We start from the raw sequence: 21,753 nt of genomic DNA, 5'->3' as shown, positions 1-21,753 counted from the left end.
TTATTACCGTGCAGCGTGATTTTCGACGAAAGTTTAACATTTGACCTCCAACAGCCCAGAGTATTCGAAGATATCAAAGAAACTGGTTGCTTATGTAAAGATAAGTCATCAGGTAGACCAAGAACTTCGGATGAAAATATTGAACAAATTCGACAAAGTTTTGTAAGAAGTCCACAGAAATTAGTTCGTCGAGTATCCAAAAAACTTGCAATACCACCGACGACAATTTGACGTGTTTGCGGAGACCCCTGAGACTTAATCCGTACAGAATTCAGTTGTTGCAGGCACTTCATGACGTTGATATGTTAAAAAGAATTGAGTTTTGTACATTTGTTGTTGAGAAAAGTGAAGAGGTAGGAACAGTTTTTCTATCGCATCATTTTCAGTGATGAGGCCACTTTTCATTTGAATGGGAAGATAAATCGTCCCAATGTGCGAATTTTGATATTAGAGAATTCACGGGTAGTTGTCAAACATGAAAGGGATTCGCCCAAACTTAACGTTTTCTGCACCGTTTCTAGAAAGAAAGTGTACGAACCATTTTTCTTTGATGAGAACACAATAACAGGAACTTTATACCTACAAATGATTAAGGATTGACTATTACCACTACTGCAAGCCGATGGAGATGATTTCATTTTACAATAAAATGGATCACCACCACATTGGTCCTTAGAAGTATGCAAATTTCTTTACGATCGATCAGCTACCACAGCAATGAATCGGTCGCTGTAGTGCTAATGACGCTACATTTTGTCCATGGCCCCGTTCACCGGATCTTACAATCAGTGATTACTTTCTCTGGGGTTACATAAAAAGCATTGTTTATGTACCTCCCCTTCCAAAAGATCTTGACGAATTGAAAAGTCGCGTTACAGACGCTATCAACTTGGTTACAGTCGACATGCTTCAACAGGTTTATGAGGAATTTGAATATCACTTAGATGTGTGTCGTGCAAGTAAGGGGGGTCACATTAAACATTTATATATAAGCAATAAGCATTGTAACTAAAACTTAAAATAATACATTAAAATGTAAAATTTATTCTAACATGATTAATCAAATTTTACAATAAATATGATTTTTTGAAATCGGATGAATCATTTTGGAACGGCCTGTATTTTTCGGAATTATTATTGTACACTATAAAATAAAAAAATAAGTAAAAATATCGTGCACTTTTTAGTTAAGCTAATACATATATAAATATTGTAAACACTTTTCTTTCTGATTAGAATTGAGATGATTGATTTATACAACTAATACCTATACAATAAATAAATATTTTTCAAGTAGGTAGACGTTTTTTTCCATTAAGTATTAATGGAAACATTATTGTGTAAGTTTATTTGTATATTGGAGGTAAATATCATTGTATATTTTGTTGCGTCTCTAATCTCTATATTAAAAACATTTTTTTTTTCTAGGTACCTGTACTTTTAATATTTACCAAATAATTTATAAACTGTGGCTGTATTATCAATGAACTCATATTTACATCCGCGTCTCAAAAAATATAGTTGATTAAGTATAAATAATATAATACATAAAAATATATTGTAATCTTATGTAAATTACATTTAATTATTTTATAATTTAAGATTTAAATTAAGTTAATCAACTTCTTGGATTATTTCTCAATATATTCTTACTGCTATGTAATTTAAACTTGATTAATTTATTAAATAATATAATAATGTATCATTGGTACCTAATTATTAATTATCAATTTAAATAAAAGATTCTTAAGAAAATTAATATTTTTAATAATTTAATATTTAAAAACGGTCATAATTCCTATAAAAATTATAATTTATTAGATATAGATTGATTAACATTGTTATTAAAGCTAATTAAATACAATTAATCTAGTTCCTTTGGACGAAAACAGATATAACGTATGTGTGTACATGTGCGAAGCTCTCTTGAGAGGCTTAATGTACATTGAATTTATACTATTTTATAATATTATTATTAATTTTATATTAATATTCATTGCATTTATTTTTTTACATTAATTTACATTAATAATATACCTAAGTACCTACCCAACTTATTATAAGTAAAATGATTCTTCCACGCAACCGATATTACATCATTGAGTTTTAATTATATTTAATAGATACCTAAAGGTATTAAACAACAACTAAGTTGTAATAACAAATTATATAAACTGTTTCTATGTGAATTTGTATGTCAAATTAGTTATTTAGTTTTCAAAATATGAAATATATAATATATTAACTAATAAATAATAATTATAATACACGAATTGATATATTATCACGTATATACACAAGCGATTGTATGCTTTTGCCCCACCGTTGGTATAAATTATTCAACAAGCAAATGTATAGGTAAATAAATAATAATTAATAACAATAATTTATATTGATATTATTTATGATGAATATGCATGACTAGGTAGTAAATTATAATAGGTAGTGAGTCAGTCACTATTTTAAATACGTTATTGAAGGCAGTGGCGGTTTATCCCGAAGATGGGCCTGTGTGCAAAACTAAAAAGGCCCCCTTCGTTTTTTTATTAAACAATATAGGTATAGATATATAAATTCAAATTTAAAGTAAGAATTTTTATTCTAAAATTATAAAATCCTATGCAAATCCACAAGGTACTTTCCATTTTTATTAAAATTTCAATTACATAAGAAATTAGATGAAATTATGTCATACAAATAAAAAATTGTTGTGGAACGTTGAACAATAATGGGCCCCCTCAATCCGAGGGCCCGTGGCATTTGCACACATCGTACACATGTATGACACGCCACTGATTGAAGGAATATTCACAAAATACAAAATATTATTGTGCATAATGTAATAAAATAAAATATTTATGTAGGTAAACAAATTAAAATCTGGTATTATTTTCTTTTATGCATACTTACACGGGTATTTTTCTCGAAAGGAGACCTTATTTCCATTAATATCATTTCTACCGAGCATTTTTTCCAACCACCAATGTAATATAGGGGTACTTATTATCAAATAAATATTTGTAAGGTTTGACGCCTGCGATAACGTTTGACAGATATATCATATATGATTATCGCTGGTACAAACATATATCATCTGCCTTTACCACTGTGGCAATTGCAGCACAACACGACAAAGCCGGTGATAAACAGACCGAACAGCGCCATATAATAATATTTGGTGAAGGCCGTCGACGGTGACGAGGATGTGGTTGTTGCTGTCAACGCTGACGCCGGAGAATGGAACGAACGGCTGCCGACAGATGTATGTCGTCCATCTGCCAAGGTGGCCGTTACCAGGATCCCGTAGGTCTTGCCACCGGCCAATTCCACCACTAAGATACGATAAAAGAATATTAAGTATCATTTAATTAGTATTATATATCATATGTTTACATATTATATATTATGTAGTGATCACCAGGCACGCCCACAGAGAAGTAGCTCACTAGGTGCAAAATACTTTTAGTGTCAATGTAAAACCTTTTAAAATACCCAAAATCCGTTATCGTGTAATCTCGTGTTCTACTAATTGTGGTCGAATAAAATATTATTGTGCGACGTGTATGCTCTATACTTATATTCATACATTTATTGTCTTTATATTTTATCGATAACGGCAACGATTACGAAAGTCGATAAACAGCAAACGTGAAGACAACAATATATTATTATATTATTATAGCATTGTACTATTATGTTATGCATTATTATTTATTACAAATAAGATTAGAAAATATGACATATAGGTAATAGATTAAAAATGAAAAACACGATTTTTTCGGCCATGGGGGGCTTTGAATCCCCAAAACCCCACCCTTGCGCACGGGCCTGCTATATTTAATATATTGGCATAATCAAGGTCCATGGACATAAATTATAAAATAATAGAGAAGGAATTTTTACCTTTTTTATTTATTTAAAAAATCAAATTTTCTCAGGTAGTGCATTTGCACCACCTGCCCCCCTCCGGGCACGCCTGGTGATCACGTCGCCTACAGGTATCAATAGTCAAAGATGATGTTCGAAGGTGACTCTTGAGTTAATTTAAACAACGTTGAATTCTTTTTAGTTAGACTGGTTGATTATTTATTTTGACAAAACATATATTTATTTATAAACATGGAAGCTGAATTTTATTTAACAAGTTAAGTATTCTGAATGGCTAGAATAAATTCGGTTTGACTCGAATATTTTCTAAGTTCAGAATATTATTTTACGAGAATTTTCCTAAGTCCAATTTAATTAATTAAAGAACAGACTGGCGTGAAGGTGCTCTGGCTAGTCTGGTCAAGTCGCGTCTGAATACAGGCCGTTCCGGGATCTCTTATATAGTAGTATAGTACTACCCTCTACTCCCCATAGTCTACTTGCTCTTGTCACTGTTCTCACGGATGTGGTATAATCATCTAAACTGATGGAAATGTCCCTCGCCCACATACGAGCTAAATGCGCATCCCGTGCAGCTGCAGACCTCGATAATTTATATTACCTATTATTAATATTAATATATATATATTATTATATTACATTTGAACATTGGTTTTTAGAACTTTTGTACTGATGTATAACCCCACATCTTGTGCAGCGCCGCAATTAGCGGGGGTGCTGGGGGTGCATGGCACCCCCAAAACAGCCCTATCATCGTATTTAGGGGACCCTTTTCAGACATAAAAGTTTTTAGATTAAAAACTCATATTAACTTTTATTCCAATTTATAACACATGATGAAAATTGAAATTTTTCGATATCATTGTGAAGTTACGTCCAGCATCTAATATTATGTTTTTATAGTATTGATTATACTTATGAAGATAATATTTTATACTATGAATTTTTAACTACCTATGACTTGTACTTAATATTTTAATATTAATATTTAATATTTTTGTATCGTTAGTTTCAATATTGTGTTAAATAATAGTTTTCGACTCCATGCTATTATCAATGATGTTATCTGATAAACAATTGGGGAAAATAATTGAATTAGTGCTATTTTTAGACTAGTTCAGTGTGTGATGACTAATAAAGTAATAACTGATAAATGACAATATTTTAGTTAGTGAATACATATTTTGTCTTTCATTTTTGATTTCACTTAAACAATAAACATATAAAATGTCTCTAAAATATGTTCGTCCTAGTGGTGCTCCATTTCTAAAATGATAATTTGTATTTGTATAAATATATATTTTAGATTCTGAGCGGAGCGATGAATGTATTAATTTTACCAATTGTTTTTTTTTTTTGTGTGTCTGTCATCACGTTTTGGGGCAGTAAAAGTGCTTCAATTTTTGACTTCAGTACCTCGTTCGATCAGAAAGTGAATCTAATTGGTACTTTGGGGGGGGGGGGGGGGGGGGTAAAAAGTAAAAATTCAAATTCTGTTTTGGTTTTGATGTAACTCTAAAAAAAAATTACCATAGACACATGAAATTTTCATTTAAGTATATTCTATCCACCATGGAATTTTAAAAAATGTTCGACATAAGTTGAACTATTCATAGGCACATACTATTTTCGATCATTATTAGATTTTTTTTAAATTAATACTGATAAAAATGTATTTTTTGGGTAGAAGATCTTGAAAATTTAAAACAAGGTTTTAAATATATTGTTACAATAGCAGTTGAAAAATAAAAGAAATTCGTATCACAATCTTTTTTTATAAGCATTCAAAGTTTGAATTTTGACAAAATACGTAAAAATCACGAAAATTCGCAAATTATTTTAAGATAGAAATTCATAAAAAAAAATTCTTTTTAAATCTAAGATTTAAAAATTTAACAAGATTCCTTACAAGTTTTCAATCTTTATCACCAAAAAATTTCCACCGGAACTTCAAATTAAATTTATGAGCATTTGAAATTCAAATTTTTACAACATTTGATTTTCACTGAATTTAGCGATTTTCTTATTTTGGTATAACTCTAAAGCAAATGACCAGATACTTGAAATTTTCACTGAATGTTTATATAGACATTTTATATATTTGATATAATTTTCAAAATATTTAGATTTGTTTTGAGCTGTTTACTGACATTTTAATTTTTCAACTTTTTTGGTTTTTTTTTTCTATAAATATCGATAAAAATGTATTTGTTGGATAGAAAAGCTTGAAAATTTAATACAAGGCGCCTTTCATATTTTTACAATAGCAAGTGAAAAATAAAAGAAATATATATTGGCACCATTTTTTTTTTACAAGGATTCAAAGTTTGAATTTTGTCAGCATACGTAAAAATCTCGAAAATTCGCAAATTATTTTAAGCTAGAAATTCATGAAAAATTTTCTTTTTAAATCTAAGATTTGAAAATTTTTAATAATCTATAATACATATATCCTAGACAGATAAACCGTCTTCGCTCAGAATCGTTTTTCGTATACAATGTTATAATATCATTAGATTCAAATTTAATTTCATTCATTACAGTAACCCACTCGGCACTCGTAACCTACTGCACAGCAGAGCAACATCCACGACTTACCAGCTTTTTTTATATTTAATTTAATTAATTTATATTATAATATATTTGTACCTATTTCTATTTCCTATTGCAGTTAGTGAATAATATAATTAACATTTTATTCATTCAAATTTGTAGTAGAATACTATAATAGGAATGCTATTTTAATAAACTGTATTAAGGTACATACCTAATGTAATATTTTATTTGTACTTACAAATTAAAAAATATCAATCGAGATGAAAACACATATGATTTTAGGTTTACATTTCGACTGGAGGCCTATGCATAAATTATTTGATCTGTTTTTGTAAGCAAAATTATTTAAAATCAAGTGATAAAAATTGTTTTGCTTTTTAAAATTTGTACTTGGTAGTTGGTATGCACTATGGATAGGCATTATCAGGAAAGCCAAAATAAAAATGTTTAGCCCCCTAAGATGGGAAACGAAGTGTCTTTATTATTTTTGGGTTTTTTTTTGTTACCAGGGGGTTTAAACCTACCCTTAATTGCGCTTTTGGTGCTGTTACTGCTATTCAATTTTTTAAGACAAAAGTTTGAAATAGGGGGCCCCAAAATTTGATTCGCACCTGGGCCCTTTTATCTCTAGTTGCGGCACTGATCTTGTGCACCCCTATTGGTGATATTTTTAAAGTCATATGCCCACATGATTTCGTATTTCCCTAATGTTAATGATTTCCACTAAATGCTTTCTCTCCTACAATTACAAATTTGGTCGCACCCTACCCTAGCTTGGTTCCTGCTGGTACTTAGTTGACCGTTAAAACAATGCGAGACGCTAGTCCATACCATATATATGCGCAAATAAAGTGAAGAGGATAGAGAGAGTGCTTAAATGAACTTAGACTCCTAAAATAATTCCAATTCACTAGGAAAAAATTAATTTTTTAGGTACGACATGATTATTATTTTTTATTGCTTGTAACCAATACTGGAACGATTTTCTATTTATTTATTATTTATAATAATTGAATTTTATTTTGGTCTAGTTTTGAGTTTTTATTTTGATCTGCGACTTTTCTCATTTCGGAAATTAAGACAATATGCGGTCATATACAGATAGGTATCTGTTCAAAAAAATTATGTTTAGAGGTTTAGAGGTTTAGACTTTTATTTTTTCTGATATAATTTATAAAAAATCCAAGGATAATATTTTAATTATTCGTGTAAAACAAAATGTACCAAGACTACTCTTTGTAGTAAAATTAAAATAGTTTATTAGTATATGTATCAATAGCGGTTCGTACATAAGTACGCGCAAATGTATGTAGTATGCTTACCACATGTCATTTTATCAAAGTAATATTTTTTATTTGTTTAGAACCTATATAATCGTTAATAAAGTCTCATTAAGAACATCTGGGTACCTCGTAAAAAATATTAACATTTTCTTTTTTGATAATTTCATGTTTAAATGATGCTGGATAAATCATATTTTTTATTTTTTTATTAAATAAATCAAAAATATTCAAATTAATATAGTTTCAAAAAAAACGTATAATTTTAAAACATTGAATATAGATAATTGTATAATGTTATCACAATGTAATACAGCCAATGAGAGCGCTCGATTTCCTGTGGGTCTCTAGCAATGTATGGTATGCTTATATTATGCGTTCCGGCAGCGTCGTCGATAACAGAAAAAAAAAATTTTGCGCTTCTGGTGGACAATACGCTGAACTAAATGCCGTCAAATACTTAAAATATTACGACTCTAGAGTGATAAAGATAAAAAAAAAACCATCTGCTATTCTCCTATCTCCTACAAGTTACAACTCGTTTGCACTGTTTGCAGTCGATCTACGTCGTCGAATTAAGAGTAGGCGACCATTTATTTTGCACCACAGACCTTTACTTATACATAATACATTATACCTTGTATATGTAACATAATATACTCCGTCAAAATATTTTGAATCCTCAAATCCGAGATTCTCTTTTCTCTTATCACTTTTTCTATCACCTGCTCAATTTGCTCTAGTGCTTACTGCTTTACCACATTACCGCTTTACCAGTTAACCCTCGACTCTCGAGGCCTCGACGATTAGTGTAGAATGTAAAAGGCTGCTTGAATGACTATTGACTATCTTTCTACCTTTATTACGGGCTGTGAATTCTACAGCATAATTTTAAATATTTATTAAATGGTTGACAACTTTCAATAAATATAATATAATAAATAAATATAATACGTTCCGTACTCCGTAACCGTTACAATAAGACGTATTATCACTATAGAAGTATAGATTATAGAACTCAAAATCGTAGTCTGATCACGAACGGCTGTCGTTCGGTCACCGTTTACTAGTTAATAGTTATTACACCGCTAAACAACTAGAAGTTATATCGTTTAACTAACCCTTCTCTAAGCGTAAGTACCTATGCACTAATGATTAAAGTTGTGGTGGCGGATATTATTTTACTTACAATGTTATTATCAACTGAATATCAAGTGTTTCACGCATTCTCATATCTCGACGGTCGTAAAGGTGGACGTGTAATATTTACTTAATTGTTATTTTTATTATTGTTCGTTCTGTCGCATAATATCCTGCCCATAGCTTATTGTATTGATTTTCGTTCGCCCGCCTATGATGATTGTCAGGATTGAGATAGAATATCTAATAATCCCGTATGCTAGTAAATTCTTTATTCCGATTCCATCGTTATTTCGAAATATTATACCCTCCCACTCCAATACTCGTGAGCTCATTTATTTAAATTTCTTATCCATGAACATAACATTAATGTTTTGTTATGTCTACTTATCTCAAGGATTGCCGAGTAAGGAGTTCTGTTGTCAATTTGGCATACACTCAAATACTCAATACAGAGTACAGACATTACACACAGTTACAATAATTGATCAAGTATTTAAGTATCAACTTATTACAGAATTGGAAATTTTGAAATAATAATGACTTGAGCTCAGATGTTTATGACAGCATATTTTTTTCATGAAATTAGAATTATACTTGAGTATGATACGAATTTGATTCATGAAGTTTAAATTACTAATATGTAAATTTACTTTAGATATTTTTGCATATTTGTCATTTTTCAGCATATAAATGCATATATTGATTATTTCTAGATTACATAGCATATACATTATAAATGTAATATTAAAAATTGTCCATATTATTATCATTTTTCATCGTTAAATTGTTGTATTTCAATAAAAAAAATCTTCGACAATCTTATTGAGTAACATACTTAAAAATTAGGAGATTAGATATTTATAAACCAGTGGCTTAATGGCTATGGAATCTGACGACATTGTTAAATTTAAGTTTGCATGGATAAACTATTTAGACGTGGAACGGTTAGGTTGAGGTTGATCTATAAAAACATATTATCGGATCGTCAAAAAACTTTCAAATTTTGAAATATCAAAAATAATTGTTATAGGTATAATGTAATCCTGGTACTTAAAGTTCTAAATCTATGTAAACTTTAATTTGAAACTATGAAACTAATTAATCATTTTTTTCATGTTTAATAGCTGTTTATTTTGTAATAAAGTAATTTTAAATACACATTTAAAAGTGTATATAATTTTTTTGAATTAATATTAACTCTTTTTTAGCATATTTGACTTTTTCAAATACTTATATTAATGACATTTTGGTTATTTACATCCGAGCTCGAATAATGACTATCATAATAAATGTATTTAAGGTTTTAAGCGTGTTATTAATAATTATTATTCAAAATAGTCATAAATGTGTGTTGTCATTGATAAACATTGATGAAAATATAAATATAATTCAACCTTATACTGCCGTTTTATATAATTTTTTTAATTAAGATATAAAACCATTCATAATTTTAAAATACTCATAACTTGCTTTAAAATATATTAGAGGTCAATTCACTCTAAATTTTAAATTTTTGAATGTAAACATGATATGTGCTAAGTATAAAATACGTTATGTTACCCACCTGTAAAACGGATAGGTACTACAAATGTGTATGCAGCGTCCTCTTAAGAAAGTTAATTATTCAAAATTATCAATAGTTTTATCATCACCAACAGTTTGAGTTGAATGTTAAAATATGTCAGTTCCTAGATTTTGACAAATTGAGTTATGTAGTCATATTTAGAATTGTTTAATTTTAAAATCTGATTATACTCATTAAAAAATCCCAGCTATGATCGGTCATAATTTTTATAATTTTATGTAGGTAATGTTAGGTATTTATAATCTTAAATAAAAATAAGTTTTTGTGAAGTTGATAGTTGTAATATAAGTAAAATATATTTCTTATAAAAGTTGTATTAGTTGAGTAAGCATTTAGTTCAGTAGAACAATAGCTAGTATTTTAGGGGAGTGAGAATAAAAGAATTATTGAGTTATTTATCTGGAAAAAATGGTATGTATACATTTGACATTTTTTACCAATACATCTCTGATAGTTATGTAAATTCATTTAAGGTTGTGTAAGTGAGCTATGCGATTCAAAAATAATAACAATTGCATTTTTTTTCTTTTGAACTTTAATAAATTTTAATATTTACCTAACTAATGATGAACATTGATTACTTGGCCCTGAATTTAAAAGCACTAAAAACTTTACAAAAATAGCAAGTACCTATCTATTCTAACTGCAATAGCCAATTTCCTTAAAAACTGACCCAATTGTTTGTTTGACATGTCTTGAATAAATAAAAATATGAACTTTACGAAATAAACACAACCTAACCTAACCTTACCTTGTAAAACAAACTTGATAATTAATTGATACTGATTTGAGTCCTAGATGTGCAACAGCTGTTAATCAGACTGTGGATAAATATATTATCAACTAATTGAATATATAGATAGAACAATCGACAAATGGTAAATGGGTCAGAACAAAATTTCTTGAGCTATTTTTTTTAAATTATCAATTTTAAGTTCAATCTAAAAATTCATAAATGTATTAATATGTACTAAAATTTAACGAAAAATTCCAATGCTAAAATGCAAAAGAAAAGTTTAAGAAGAAGCCTTGCTCGCATGCATTGTCTCCATCTTACAAACGTAGAACATAGTAAAAGCCACTGTAAAAACTGTACTTGAGCAAGACAATTATGTTCCCTCAGTATGTATAGTAGAATTATCAAAATTCCACAACATATAGGTTAGAACTTTATCAATGTCATAGATGTATTTTTATTTTTTTTTTATGGCACAAACCAATAATTTTTAATAATTAAATGAAAAAATAAAAAATAAGGTTTTTTTCTTAAGCTAATAACTTTAATTATATTTATTTTATCAAAAAAATAATGACCCTATGACAGATGAAGTTATTATCTATCCATTGTGGGATTCCTCCCAAAAAAAAAAATTTGTCAGGTTTCATGTGAAATGTGATTTTATTTGGATATAGTTTTTTTTTAGTTAATTTAGCCCCCCCCCCCAGAAATTTCTATGGATTTCCGCTTATGGGCGTCCTCTTAAAGTTTTCAATTTTCTATTGTATGAAATTAATTTGTACTTGAAAAGCATTGCCTAGAACATTCCAAAAAAAAACAATGCATTTTGTATTCAAATCCGGGCCTTAATGATTACTTTTATGCAAAAAAATTCTTTCAAACTTAATTCATAATTAGTAGGTATGTAAAGCACATTTTCAACTAGACGAAAAATCATGGTGGAGTTTGACTACATTTTAATCTGAAAAGTGGGCCACAAGATCCACTCTATAATATATATGATATTTTGTTTTGACTTTTGTTACAAGATAACATTATATATTTATATAATACTCATGTTACCTATACATTTTCTTACATAGAAGTTATTTTTGAATTAACTTCTTAACCTTAAGGGCCAGGTTTCCTAAATGTTAATTTAAATTCTTTATGTACATTCAAAACTGCAAATGTATATAATATAGTGATATGATATAATAACAAAGTTTGGCATAAGGCATTAACTAGCTAAACAAGTTGAAGTTCAATTAAAAAAAACTTGTTTTTAACTTTGCCAGTTAGTTAATTTTCTAATCAATTTATAAACTTAACTAGTTAAATTAACAGTTGAAATAATTTAGCTTGTCTCAGTTGATTCAAAAATAACCCATCAATCTAAAAACATTTTAAAATATTTTGTTTATACATCAAATATATCAAATAAAAATAATCCAATACTATAATAACACAAACATTATTTTTCTTGATAAAATAATCTTGTAGATTGATGTATTTTATAGACATAGTCCCTTTTTATATTATTGAATAATAAGTCAAAAGTGTTTGTATAACGTATAAAACAATCTTTAAACAAAAATAGTTAGTGACATAACTATAATTTTTTTTTTTTTTTTTATAATTGGAATAAGTTTATCTTAATTATGCAACATTCTTAAAAAAATGGTAGAAATTTCAAAACTCATAGGATACCTTGTAATTAGTATAATCATAATGAATAAATTGTGTATTATATATTGGGTCTGTTATACAACAAGAACAACAATTAGTAGGTACATGAAATATCACTGTAATACTCATCTAATGGCCTAATAAATTTAAAAATTGTATGCTATTTAATGTTTTCTGCTATTTATATTACAATAATGTTATAATTTCAAATATTGATAAATGATTTTTTAAAAAAATAATAAAAACTTATGCCTATTTTTTTCGGTAGGGGTTTTAATAATTTTTTTTCCCTAGAAAAGTTTTTCCCTTTTTTTAAGTCCCATTCAGTCTACCTTTAGTTGGACAAGGTACCCCTCCCCCAGTAGACCTATGTTATATAATTGTATATAGATTATTGATGTATATTTTGTTATTTAGTTGTTTATCATTTTAATTTTTGTTTGCACTTGATAAAATATATGATATAATTATAATTTAAACAACTAATTTTGTTTTTTTAGACTTCAAAGATTTATGGTTTTTGATGTTGGTAGTTAAGTCAAAACCATTTACAAGTATGGATGAATCAATCGATATTGAAAATACTAATTTATTAAGAGATTTCAATGAAACTCAACCTAATCATGAATGGTCTCCTTTTATATGCAATGGTCCTTCACATTTGCCTACTTTCAAAGTCTCATTATATCTAAATAATCTTCAGTTTTATGGTTGTGGGCCTTCAAAAAAAAAAGCTAAAATAGATGCAATAAAAAACTTCAAATTACACACTTTAAATCATGATAATAATTTCAAGGTTAATCATACTGTAGTAAGTAATGTACAAGTTGGTAAAAGAAAATGTACTGACAATATGATAGAAAACTCATTATCTAAAAAACTTGCAATAGAACATCAAGTTACTGAGCATCAAACATCGGCAGTATGCATCCTACATGAATTATTTCCAGGACAAACCTTTGCATACGAGCATGAGCAGTCCCATGGTATATTAGAAACAGTTAGTGTCATAGTTTCTGGTATTAAGTACATAGGTTATGGGAAAAGTAAAAAAGAAGCAAAAGAAATTGCATGTCGCAATGCTCTAAAATCCTTGTACGAAACGCAGCCAATAGATAACAAGTTCAAAAACCAAATAGAAATGTTGCGTACTGATTATAATGATGCTAAAATCATTGATCATTTCGCTAAAATCACAGATATAGTATACCAAAAATTGGAATTTGATCAAATTAAATTTAAAGAATACTCTGTCATCGCTAGTATTATCAAAGTAAATGCATTATTGGCAAATAAATTCATTTTTTAATATTTATTTATATACCTTTTGTTTGTTTATACAGATGACCAAAGATGATTTGAGGTCAGCACAAGTAATTTGTTTGGCTACTGGTACAAAATGTTTATCTGGTAATTATTTAAGCCTTAGTGGGGAATCTTTACATGATTGCCATGCAGAAATATTGACCCGCAGATGCCTATTGAAATTTTTTTATAAAGAACTGATGGAATCAGTGAAAGGCCTTCCTTCCATTTTTATCTCAGATGATAAAAAATGTAAGTTTAAATTAGCTGAAGATATAGCATTTCACTTATATATAAACACAGCTCCTTGTGGTGAAGCTAGAGTTTTTAGCTTCTGTGATACTGAACACCAATTTAATCGTTTGAACCGTGGTTTGCTACGGTCAAAAATTGAAAATGGTGCAGGCACTGTATCTGTGTTTGGTAGAGAAGTTCAAACATATGATGGAGTTGCTCAGGGTGAACGTCTTGTTACTATGTCTTGTTCAGACAAACTAACACGATGGAATGTACTTGGACTTCAAGGAAATTTACTATCAAATTTTATTGAACCCATCTATTTAGAATCAATATCTATCGGAAGTATATTTAACTTAAATCATATGAAGCGAACAATTTATGGTCGTGTTGAAAACAGCATTAATAAATTACCACAACATTATAAGTGAGTAACAATTTGCTTATTTTAAATCTCTATTATATCACTGTATTTTACTTATAGAGTACAGAAACCGCAACTTCGTGGTTATGGTATACTTCCTCGTAGATCTGTTACACAATCACCTCACTGTGTTAATTGGATTATTAATGAAGGAATTGAAATTATTAAAGGAAGTGTGGGTAGAACAATTGAAAACAAGTTGTCCAGAGTGTGCAAAACTTCATTGGCTAAAGAATACATCAAACTGTGTAGTGTTACAAATAATTTATCAATTCTTATTGAAAACGAATCAAATATATTTTATGATTCATTGAAAAATAAAAATAAGAATTATGTAGCTGCAAAATGTGAACTGTTATCAACATTTAAGTCATTAAAACTTGGGACTTGGGTACATAAACCTGAAGAACTTAAAAGTTTTGAATTAAATGTTGGTAATACAATAGATAAATTTGAAACAATAGCATAATAATTCAGTTATTCATTGAAGTTTTTCTAAGAATATTAAAAATGTATAATTTGTAGAAAATTTCCATGATAGTAGTAGTTATAAGGAAGATGCTAAAAATCACCTCCCCGCTTTTCCCTAATTTGGTATGAATTTATATAAATAATTCTTACATATTGATGTACTCAGGTCTACCTCAAGATTAATTCATGAAGATATTCTTCTTTACTTTGACTATTATTTATTGTAAATATTTTGTTTAAAAAAAAATTATAACTTTGATGCTTGCCTCTATTTATTTAAAGTCAATAATGACCTCACTGCTATTAATGCTATTTGTTATATTCCTCTCAATAATAATAAATAATGTATGATTGTCAAATTTGTTAACCTATCTTATAACACAACAATATAAGGCCAGAGATAATATATATAAAAATTAAACTTACAAAATGTATTATAAGTTATGTCTTGAACTTACAGACTATTTAAGACAGCCTATCACTTTTATGAACACCTTTGTATTAAAATTATTTGTATGCATGTATAAAATATTTTTTTAAATATAATCCTTGATATTATTGAATACCCTTTTAATTTTTTTTACTCCAAAAGAAATATATACAACAAAAATGTACTCATAAGTAATTTATTTAATTGATTATTGATTGTAAATACAATTTATATTATGATGTTGTGGTTAAAAACATTAAAATTATTAGTATTTCTCGACATAGATTTTGAATATTTTGAATAATTTTTTTTTACATGAGTATAGTTATATTTTATAATAATATATTAACCAAAATTCAGGGAACTTAACAAAAATGTCATCAATAAATTCAAAAATGATCAAATAATTAAATAATCTATTTAATCAACCTAGACTAACACATTGATAATTTATTAGAGCATTATACTTTGATATATTATTTTAGACCATTCTTACATGAAACAGCATTTTCTTTTAAAAAAATTTTATTTACTAGTCAGATTTAACATATTTTATTGGTTATTTGTTAATGTTGAACATAAGCGTTTGCACGGGGGAGGCAGGGGAGGCGGCTGCCTCCCCTGCGAGATTTTCCTCTACACCAAAATATAATATTATACCTACCAATTGGGGAAAATCGGGTGGGGGGATTGGAGTCTGGACCTCCTTAGCTAAGGTATTGTCTCCCCTGCCAAGAATACCTACGCACGCTTATGATGTTGAACCGCCAAATAATGCAAAAACTATTATTGATTGCAAGTACTCAGCACTATTAAGACGTGTAGGTGTAATGGTAGTGTCAAGGATCAAGAGGAACTCTATGTAGTTTGAGGTAACATAAAATTTGAGATAGCGATATTTGACATAATAAGAATCTACTGTATTAATATTTATAATATAATCAATGTTACCTACTATTTAATATTTACCATTATTAATGATGAAGATATATCAATGTGCAATTCTTGGAACATGAAGGTAATCTTATTTACGGATTACTCCCTTCAAATAATTTTAAACAAGCCATAAAAGTTAGAAGTAAAAATAACTTATGGAAAATGTATGTGTTCTACGTATAAATTTCATGTATGTCTGAATTAAAATATAAAATATTACATTTTACTATTTTAGATTGATTGAATGACTGAATGAATTGATTAATCTTCAATTTTTAATTTTTGTAGCTAAACATAGAACATTTTTAAAATAACTAAGATCATTATTCTTGAATTAAATATCTAATTTCATCCAAATTTGAACTTATATAACAGAAGAAAAAAAGCGGGAGAGTGGATGTTGCTTTTTTGTACATTAGGTACAGTAGCTTATAGTAAATTTCAAGTACCACGAATACTATTTTAGAATTACAACAATAATATAACTAAAAAATGTTTTTCTTGTTTATTTAATATGTAATTTCATACAAATTCGAACTAAAATTAACTATAAAAAAAAAATGTGTTTGTTTAGTTTTTAGATTTTTTGTTTGTTGCAGAATTGACTACTTATGTGAAATATACGTACCTACATGAACGTTTTGAATTTTTAATCCTAAGCTATGCAAGTTACATTTTATAAATTATTAATAACTATATAATTTGTGAATTTTCAATTAAATTTAAATAAATAAATGTTGTCAAAATTTTAACTTTAAATGGTTATAAAAAAAACGTGCCTATATATTTTTTAATATTTTCCAACTGACATCAACTTGTGGGGAACCTTGTATTACATTTTGAAGCTTTTTTACCAAACGAATAACATTTTATTGACATTTAATAAATAAAATAAAATTTCAAATGTCCATAAATAACTTAAAAATATTTCGAATATTTTGAAAGTTTTAATAAGCATAAAAAGCGCCAATATAAACATTCAGTAAAAATTTAATGTATCTTCGGTAATTTTTTTTAGAGTTACACCAATATTTAAAATCGATTTTCTCGAAAACCGATTTTGCGTAAAAATTCCCTTTTTTCCTTAATTTTTTTCCCGGTGTTTTTGAAAACTACTGGGAATTTTGACCAACTAGATTCACTTTACAACCAGAAAATCTACTGAAGTTAAAAATCAAAGCATTAATTCGACAACTTATCGTGTACACAGTACACAGATGTCAGATAAAATTAAAAAACACACATCATAGTAAAATCAATACATTCTACACGATATCTTAGACGTCGACGCTTAGAATTTAGAATTTAATTTTATGAATATTATTAAAAAGTAATAATGATTTGACCTTTCTATTTGCAAAATCAAACATTTTTTCTCTATTTCATTGAAAACTATTAATATAATTATTAGCTATATTATAAAATATGAATTATATTTATATATATATATATATATATTATATAGTAATATATTATTTTTATTTTTAAGTTACTCATGGTAAAATAGCAATGTTATAATATTATCGTCATATAGTTATACTATATAGGGTGTCCCACAGAGATCTGACATTCTGACAAATGAAATAACTTTTGTTCTAATCAATAGTTTTTAAAAATTTCTTTTAAATATAATCCATAGACACTTGCGCTACATTTTTAGAATACATTTTTTATTTTTTAATACTGAAAATAAAAAACTTAAAAATTGATAAAAGTTTTTCGAAATATTCAATATAGCCAATTTGTAAATCTATATGGTAAAAACACTTATTCAAGTCAAAAGGCTGATTTTTCACAATTTTTTTAAATATCAATATTTTCGTTAAGAAAATTACGATCTAGTTTATGTTAGAAACCTTGTAATTTCAAATAATAATAAAGTTTTTTAAAAATATTTTATGAGAACATTTTTAAATAAGTGCATGTTAAAATCTAATTATTTTTTTTATTGTATTTAATTTAATAATATGTAGTGATGTATAAACTATAAATTACTATAATTTACCTAACGAAAATATTGATATTTAAAAAAATTGTGAAAAATCAGCCTTTTGACTTAAATAAGTGTTTTTACTATATCAATTTTTCTAAAAATCAGATTTACAAATTGGCTATATTGAATATTTCGAAAAAAAATTTTATCAATTTTTAAGTTTTTTATTTTCAATATTGAAAAATAAAAAATGTAGCGCAAGTGTTTATGAATTATATTTAAAAGAATTTTTTTTTAAATATTGATTAGAACAAAAGTTATTTAATTTGTCAAAATGTCAGATCTCTGTGGGACACTCTGTATACTATACTGTAACTATCTTTTAGAAGAGAGTTCACATACTAGAAAATTGTTTTCAAGCAAACATAAGTTTAATAACAAACAGTATTTTGTACAAACTTTCCAATAAATCTTAAAAACTCAAAATAAATCTTAAAAATTTAATATTTTTAAAGTACTTTGCTTTTTAAGCGTGAAATAGTTATAGGAAATCTGATAAGGTTATATTTATACGTCGAATCTCACCTACCTATGTATCTTTTGTTGACCGTGGTTGACGCCGACCCGAGTTCTAAGCCATCGCGCGCATCGTACCATTTCACCACGTACCGCTTGACACGATGTTCAACGCTGGACTTATCCATCGTCCACGATACATTGTAACCGGTACCTGAGCGTTCAACTCGAATGTCGAACGGGTGGTTTTCGTGGACGAGACTCGAAGACTTTTCGTGCAATTCATCAGTTGACCGTCCGGTGATTTCTACAACAACAATAAAATAATAACAATCGTTTTTTTAGGAAAACGGAAATGACAAAATATTGAAATTAAAAATATCATGTTTTTTATGTAATAATAGAAATAGAATACAATTGAATTTGTTTTTGTCTTATAATGATAATTTTTTTCCACAATGCTTTGTTGAAGTTTGATGAACTATATAAATCGTATACATTTATTCATTATTAGATTGATGAATTATATTTTTTATTTGTAGAGCCAAGGAATCTCTGTGTGAATTATTTTTCAGCAGTGCCGTATAGCTAGATACATGTGTGCCAGTGTGCCCCGGCGCAAATTGTTGTAGATGCCCCATAATTTTATAACATAATTTTCTATTTCTTTGTCGTATATTTTAGGTCACATTATCAGATAATCTGTAAAGTGTAAGGGTGTAAGGCCCTTTCAAGATCAAGTGCCCCGGCGCATTGCACCGCTTACACCGGTGGTTTCTACAGCACTGTTTTTCAGTTAGGCAGAGTACTGAGCGAATATAGGAATAAATGTCAATTCTGATATTATCTTTATTAATAGTTGTTTTTACTTCTTCAAGTATGACTACACATATTCAGATGTATAAGTGTTGCCATGACTTTGCAGTTGGAATAATTAGGTAGAAATGCAAGTCTTATGCCGGTTAAAGTTTTTGATGCTTCTAGTAGTATAGTAGTATAGTATGAATTAGTCCATTAAATAAATGTCGATTAACTGTTTCAGGCGTGTGCATAAACTAGTATCAATTTTGTAATTATGTCTTGTGTGTATTCCGTGGAGGAATATGACAAGGTTCATATATTGGAAAATTATCTTGGGGGAGATATTGTTGTCTTAACATAATATAGGTAGTTATTATAGTTTAGAAGCCTCAGGCTTAAAGATTTTCCGAGATTCGTGTTTAACTCTTATATAGATGAAAAATGACTCTTATATCTATAGTTGACAAACATTTAACTATTTTTAGGTATATATACATTATACTATAGAGATAGCATTGTTCTGCGGTATTAAAATGGTGGTTTCCCTGTAATAGCTAATAAGCTGGTAATAGCAAAGATCGGGATTGGTAAAATTGGCACGGCGTACCTCACTTAGTGAAATAATTCAACCGAGATGGGTAATCTACTTTTTGTCTGATTGAAAATAGCACTGCAGTCTATATATTTTCGAACATGGTTCAAGCTATTTTGTATAATTTCTGAAATTGTCAACAACATTGGACAAGCAGTTTTAAATTGTTAACCTACAAACATAGGTAATGGTAATAGTGGTTATTTATAAATAAACAAAAATTATTCGACTTTTGTGAGCAAAAACAAAATGTATATGTAAGGTAAGCCACCTTGTAGAATCCTAAAGAAGTTAAAAAACAGAGCTATAAATTACTTCCCCATGTTTTGAAGAATACATGTGCAAAATTTGGAATCAATATTGATTCAGTAGTTTCCAAATCAAGTTTAAAATAGTTGTATCTATACCATAGAATCTATAGTATAGATTATATTATTTTATAATATGTATGAAAAACTAAACCCTAGATACTAAGGAATATTAATTTTTAATAAAATGCTTAAAACCAGTTTTAACTGAAGCCCTTCTTAGTTCTTTCTATTTTTCCAAAAACCTAAACTGGATCCAATACCTTTTAAGTTTTAATGAATTAATTGTGTAGTAGAACCGAAACAGAAAATAACAAAAAGTAGAGAATCTATTATTAATCTCTATAGAAATGTATTCAATATATTTCGCATATTGTAGTAATTTGTGAAAGTACTCTTACCTTTTAAGTGACTTGTCAGAATGGATCTGCTGAACATAGATTCTCCTCCACTCATCTCGTCGCGGCACGTCACCATTATCTCGTATTCCCCATCAATGTTTAAATTCCATAGAATCGCTTTCCCGTCGCTGGACGTCGCTGTTGCGTTCCAGTTCGACGATGTTGAGCTTGTGTCTCTACTCCTACAACGACACCAAGTATAAGACAATAATATTAAAAGTAGCGCTGTGTCTTTGGTACCTATTTGATTTCCTATAATGTACAACTGTACCTTATACACTAATTTCTAATATGAAGCAACATATTTATTGAAACATGAACAATTTTATGAAAATTTAGCGATGGATAGTCTATCAGTTTTTATTTCCGAGTATGAATATTTTATTACAGGTATATTTAATATTATTATACTGATAATAATTATACAATCTATAGGTTGAACTCAATTTTTTCAAAAACAAAAAAACAAGTCAGTTACCTCTGTGTATTAGATATAAGCTGTATCAGGTAATTATTAAAATATTATTTCATATGCTATTA

General features: G+C 28.1%; 2 protein-coding genes across 3 annotated transcripts in view; one reads left to right on the top strand and one right to left on the bottom strand.

Moving 5' to 3' along the window:
• Positions 1–1,015: 1,015 nt before the first annotated feature.
• Positions 1,016–21,753, bottom strand: part of bdl (borderless) — a 31,979-nt gene continuing 11,241 nt past the window's right edge. Inside the window, exons 7-9 of one of the 2 annotated variants that reach the window (XM_089220929.1) lie at positions 21,214–21,395; positions 19,181–19,418; positions 1,016–3,332 (exon numbers count right to left, since the gene is read on the bottom strand). In XM_089220929.1, coding sequence (XP_089077055.1) covers positions 3,101–3,332; positions 19,181–19,418; positions 21,214–21,395 — 652 coding nt within the window. In that variant the 3' untranslated portion in view covers positions 1,016–3,100. The remainder of the gene's footprint in view (positions 3,333–19,180; positions 19,419–21,213; positions 21,396–21,753) is intronic. The other variant, XM_089220928.1, reaches the window with a different exon arrangement.
• On the top strand, positions 8,462–15,859 carry LOC107167039 (double-stranded RNA-specific editase Adar-like). The gene is made up of 4 exons (XM_015515926.2): positions 8,462–8,857; positions 13,360–14,132; positions 14,203–14,828; positions 14,886–15,859. Exons 2-4 carry the CDS (start codon positions 13,383–13,385, stop codon positions 15,292–15,294), a joined length of 1,785 nt encoding a protein of 594 aa, XP_015371412.1. The 5' UTR covers positions 8,462–8,857; positions 13,360–13,382; the 3' UTR covers positions 15,295–15,859.

This window comes from Diuraphis noxia, unplaced genomic scaffold, assembly GCF_037042655.1.
Source record: "Diuraphis noxia isolate RWA-SAM2 unplaced genomic scaffold, SU_Dnox_SAM2 contig0002, whole genome shotgun sequence".
Taxonomy (NCBI): domain Eukaryota; kingdom Metazoa; phylum Arthropoda; class Insecta; order Hemiptera; family Aphididae; genus Diuraphis; species Diuraphis noxia.
The sequence above is the reverse complement of the archived record's forward strand: the minus strand, read 5'-3'. Positions and strand labels throughout refer to the sequence as shown.

Bases quoted from the DNA above. Each gene is read 5' to 3' on its own strand.
- LOC107167039 (XM_015515926.2), top strand. From the start codon at position 13,383: ATGTTGGTAGTTAAGTCAAAACCATTTACAAGTATGGATGAATCAATC. The intron at 14,133-14,202 runs GTAAATGCATTA...TTGTTTATACAG, and splicing joins TCATCGCTAGTATTATCAAA to ATGACCAAAGATGATTTGAG. The intron at 14,829-14,885 runs GTGAGTAACAAT...TTTTACTTATAG, and splicing joins AAATTACCACAACATTATAA to AGTACAGAAACCGCAACTTC.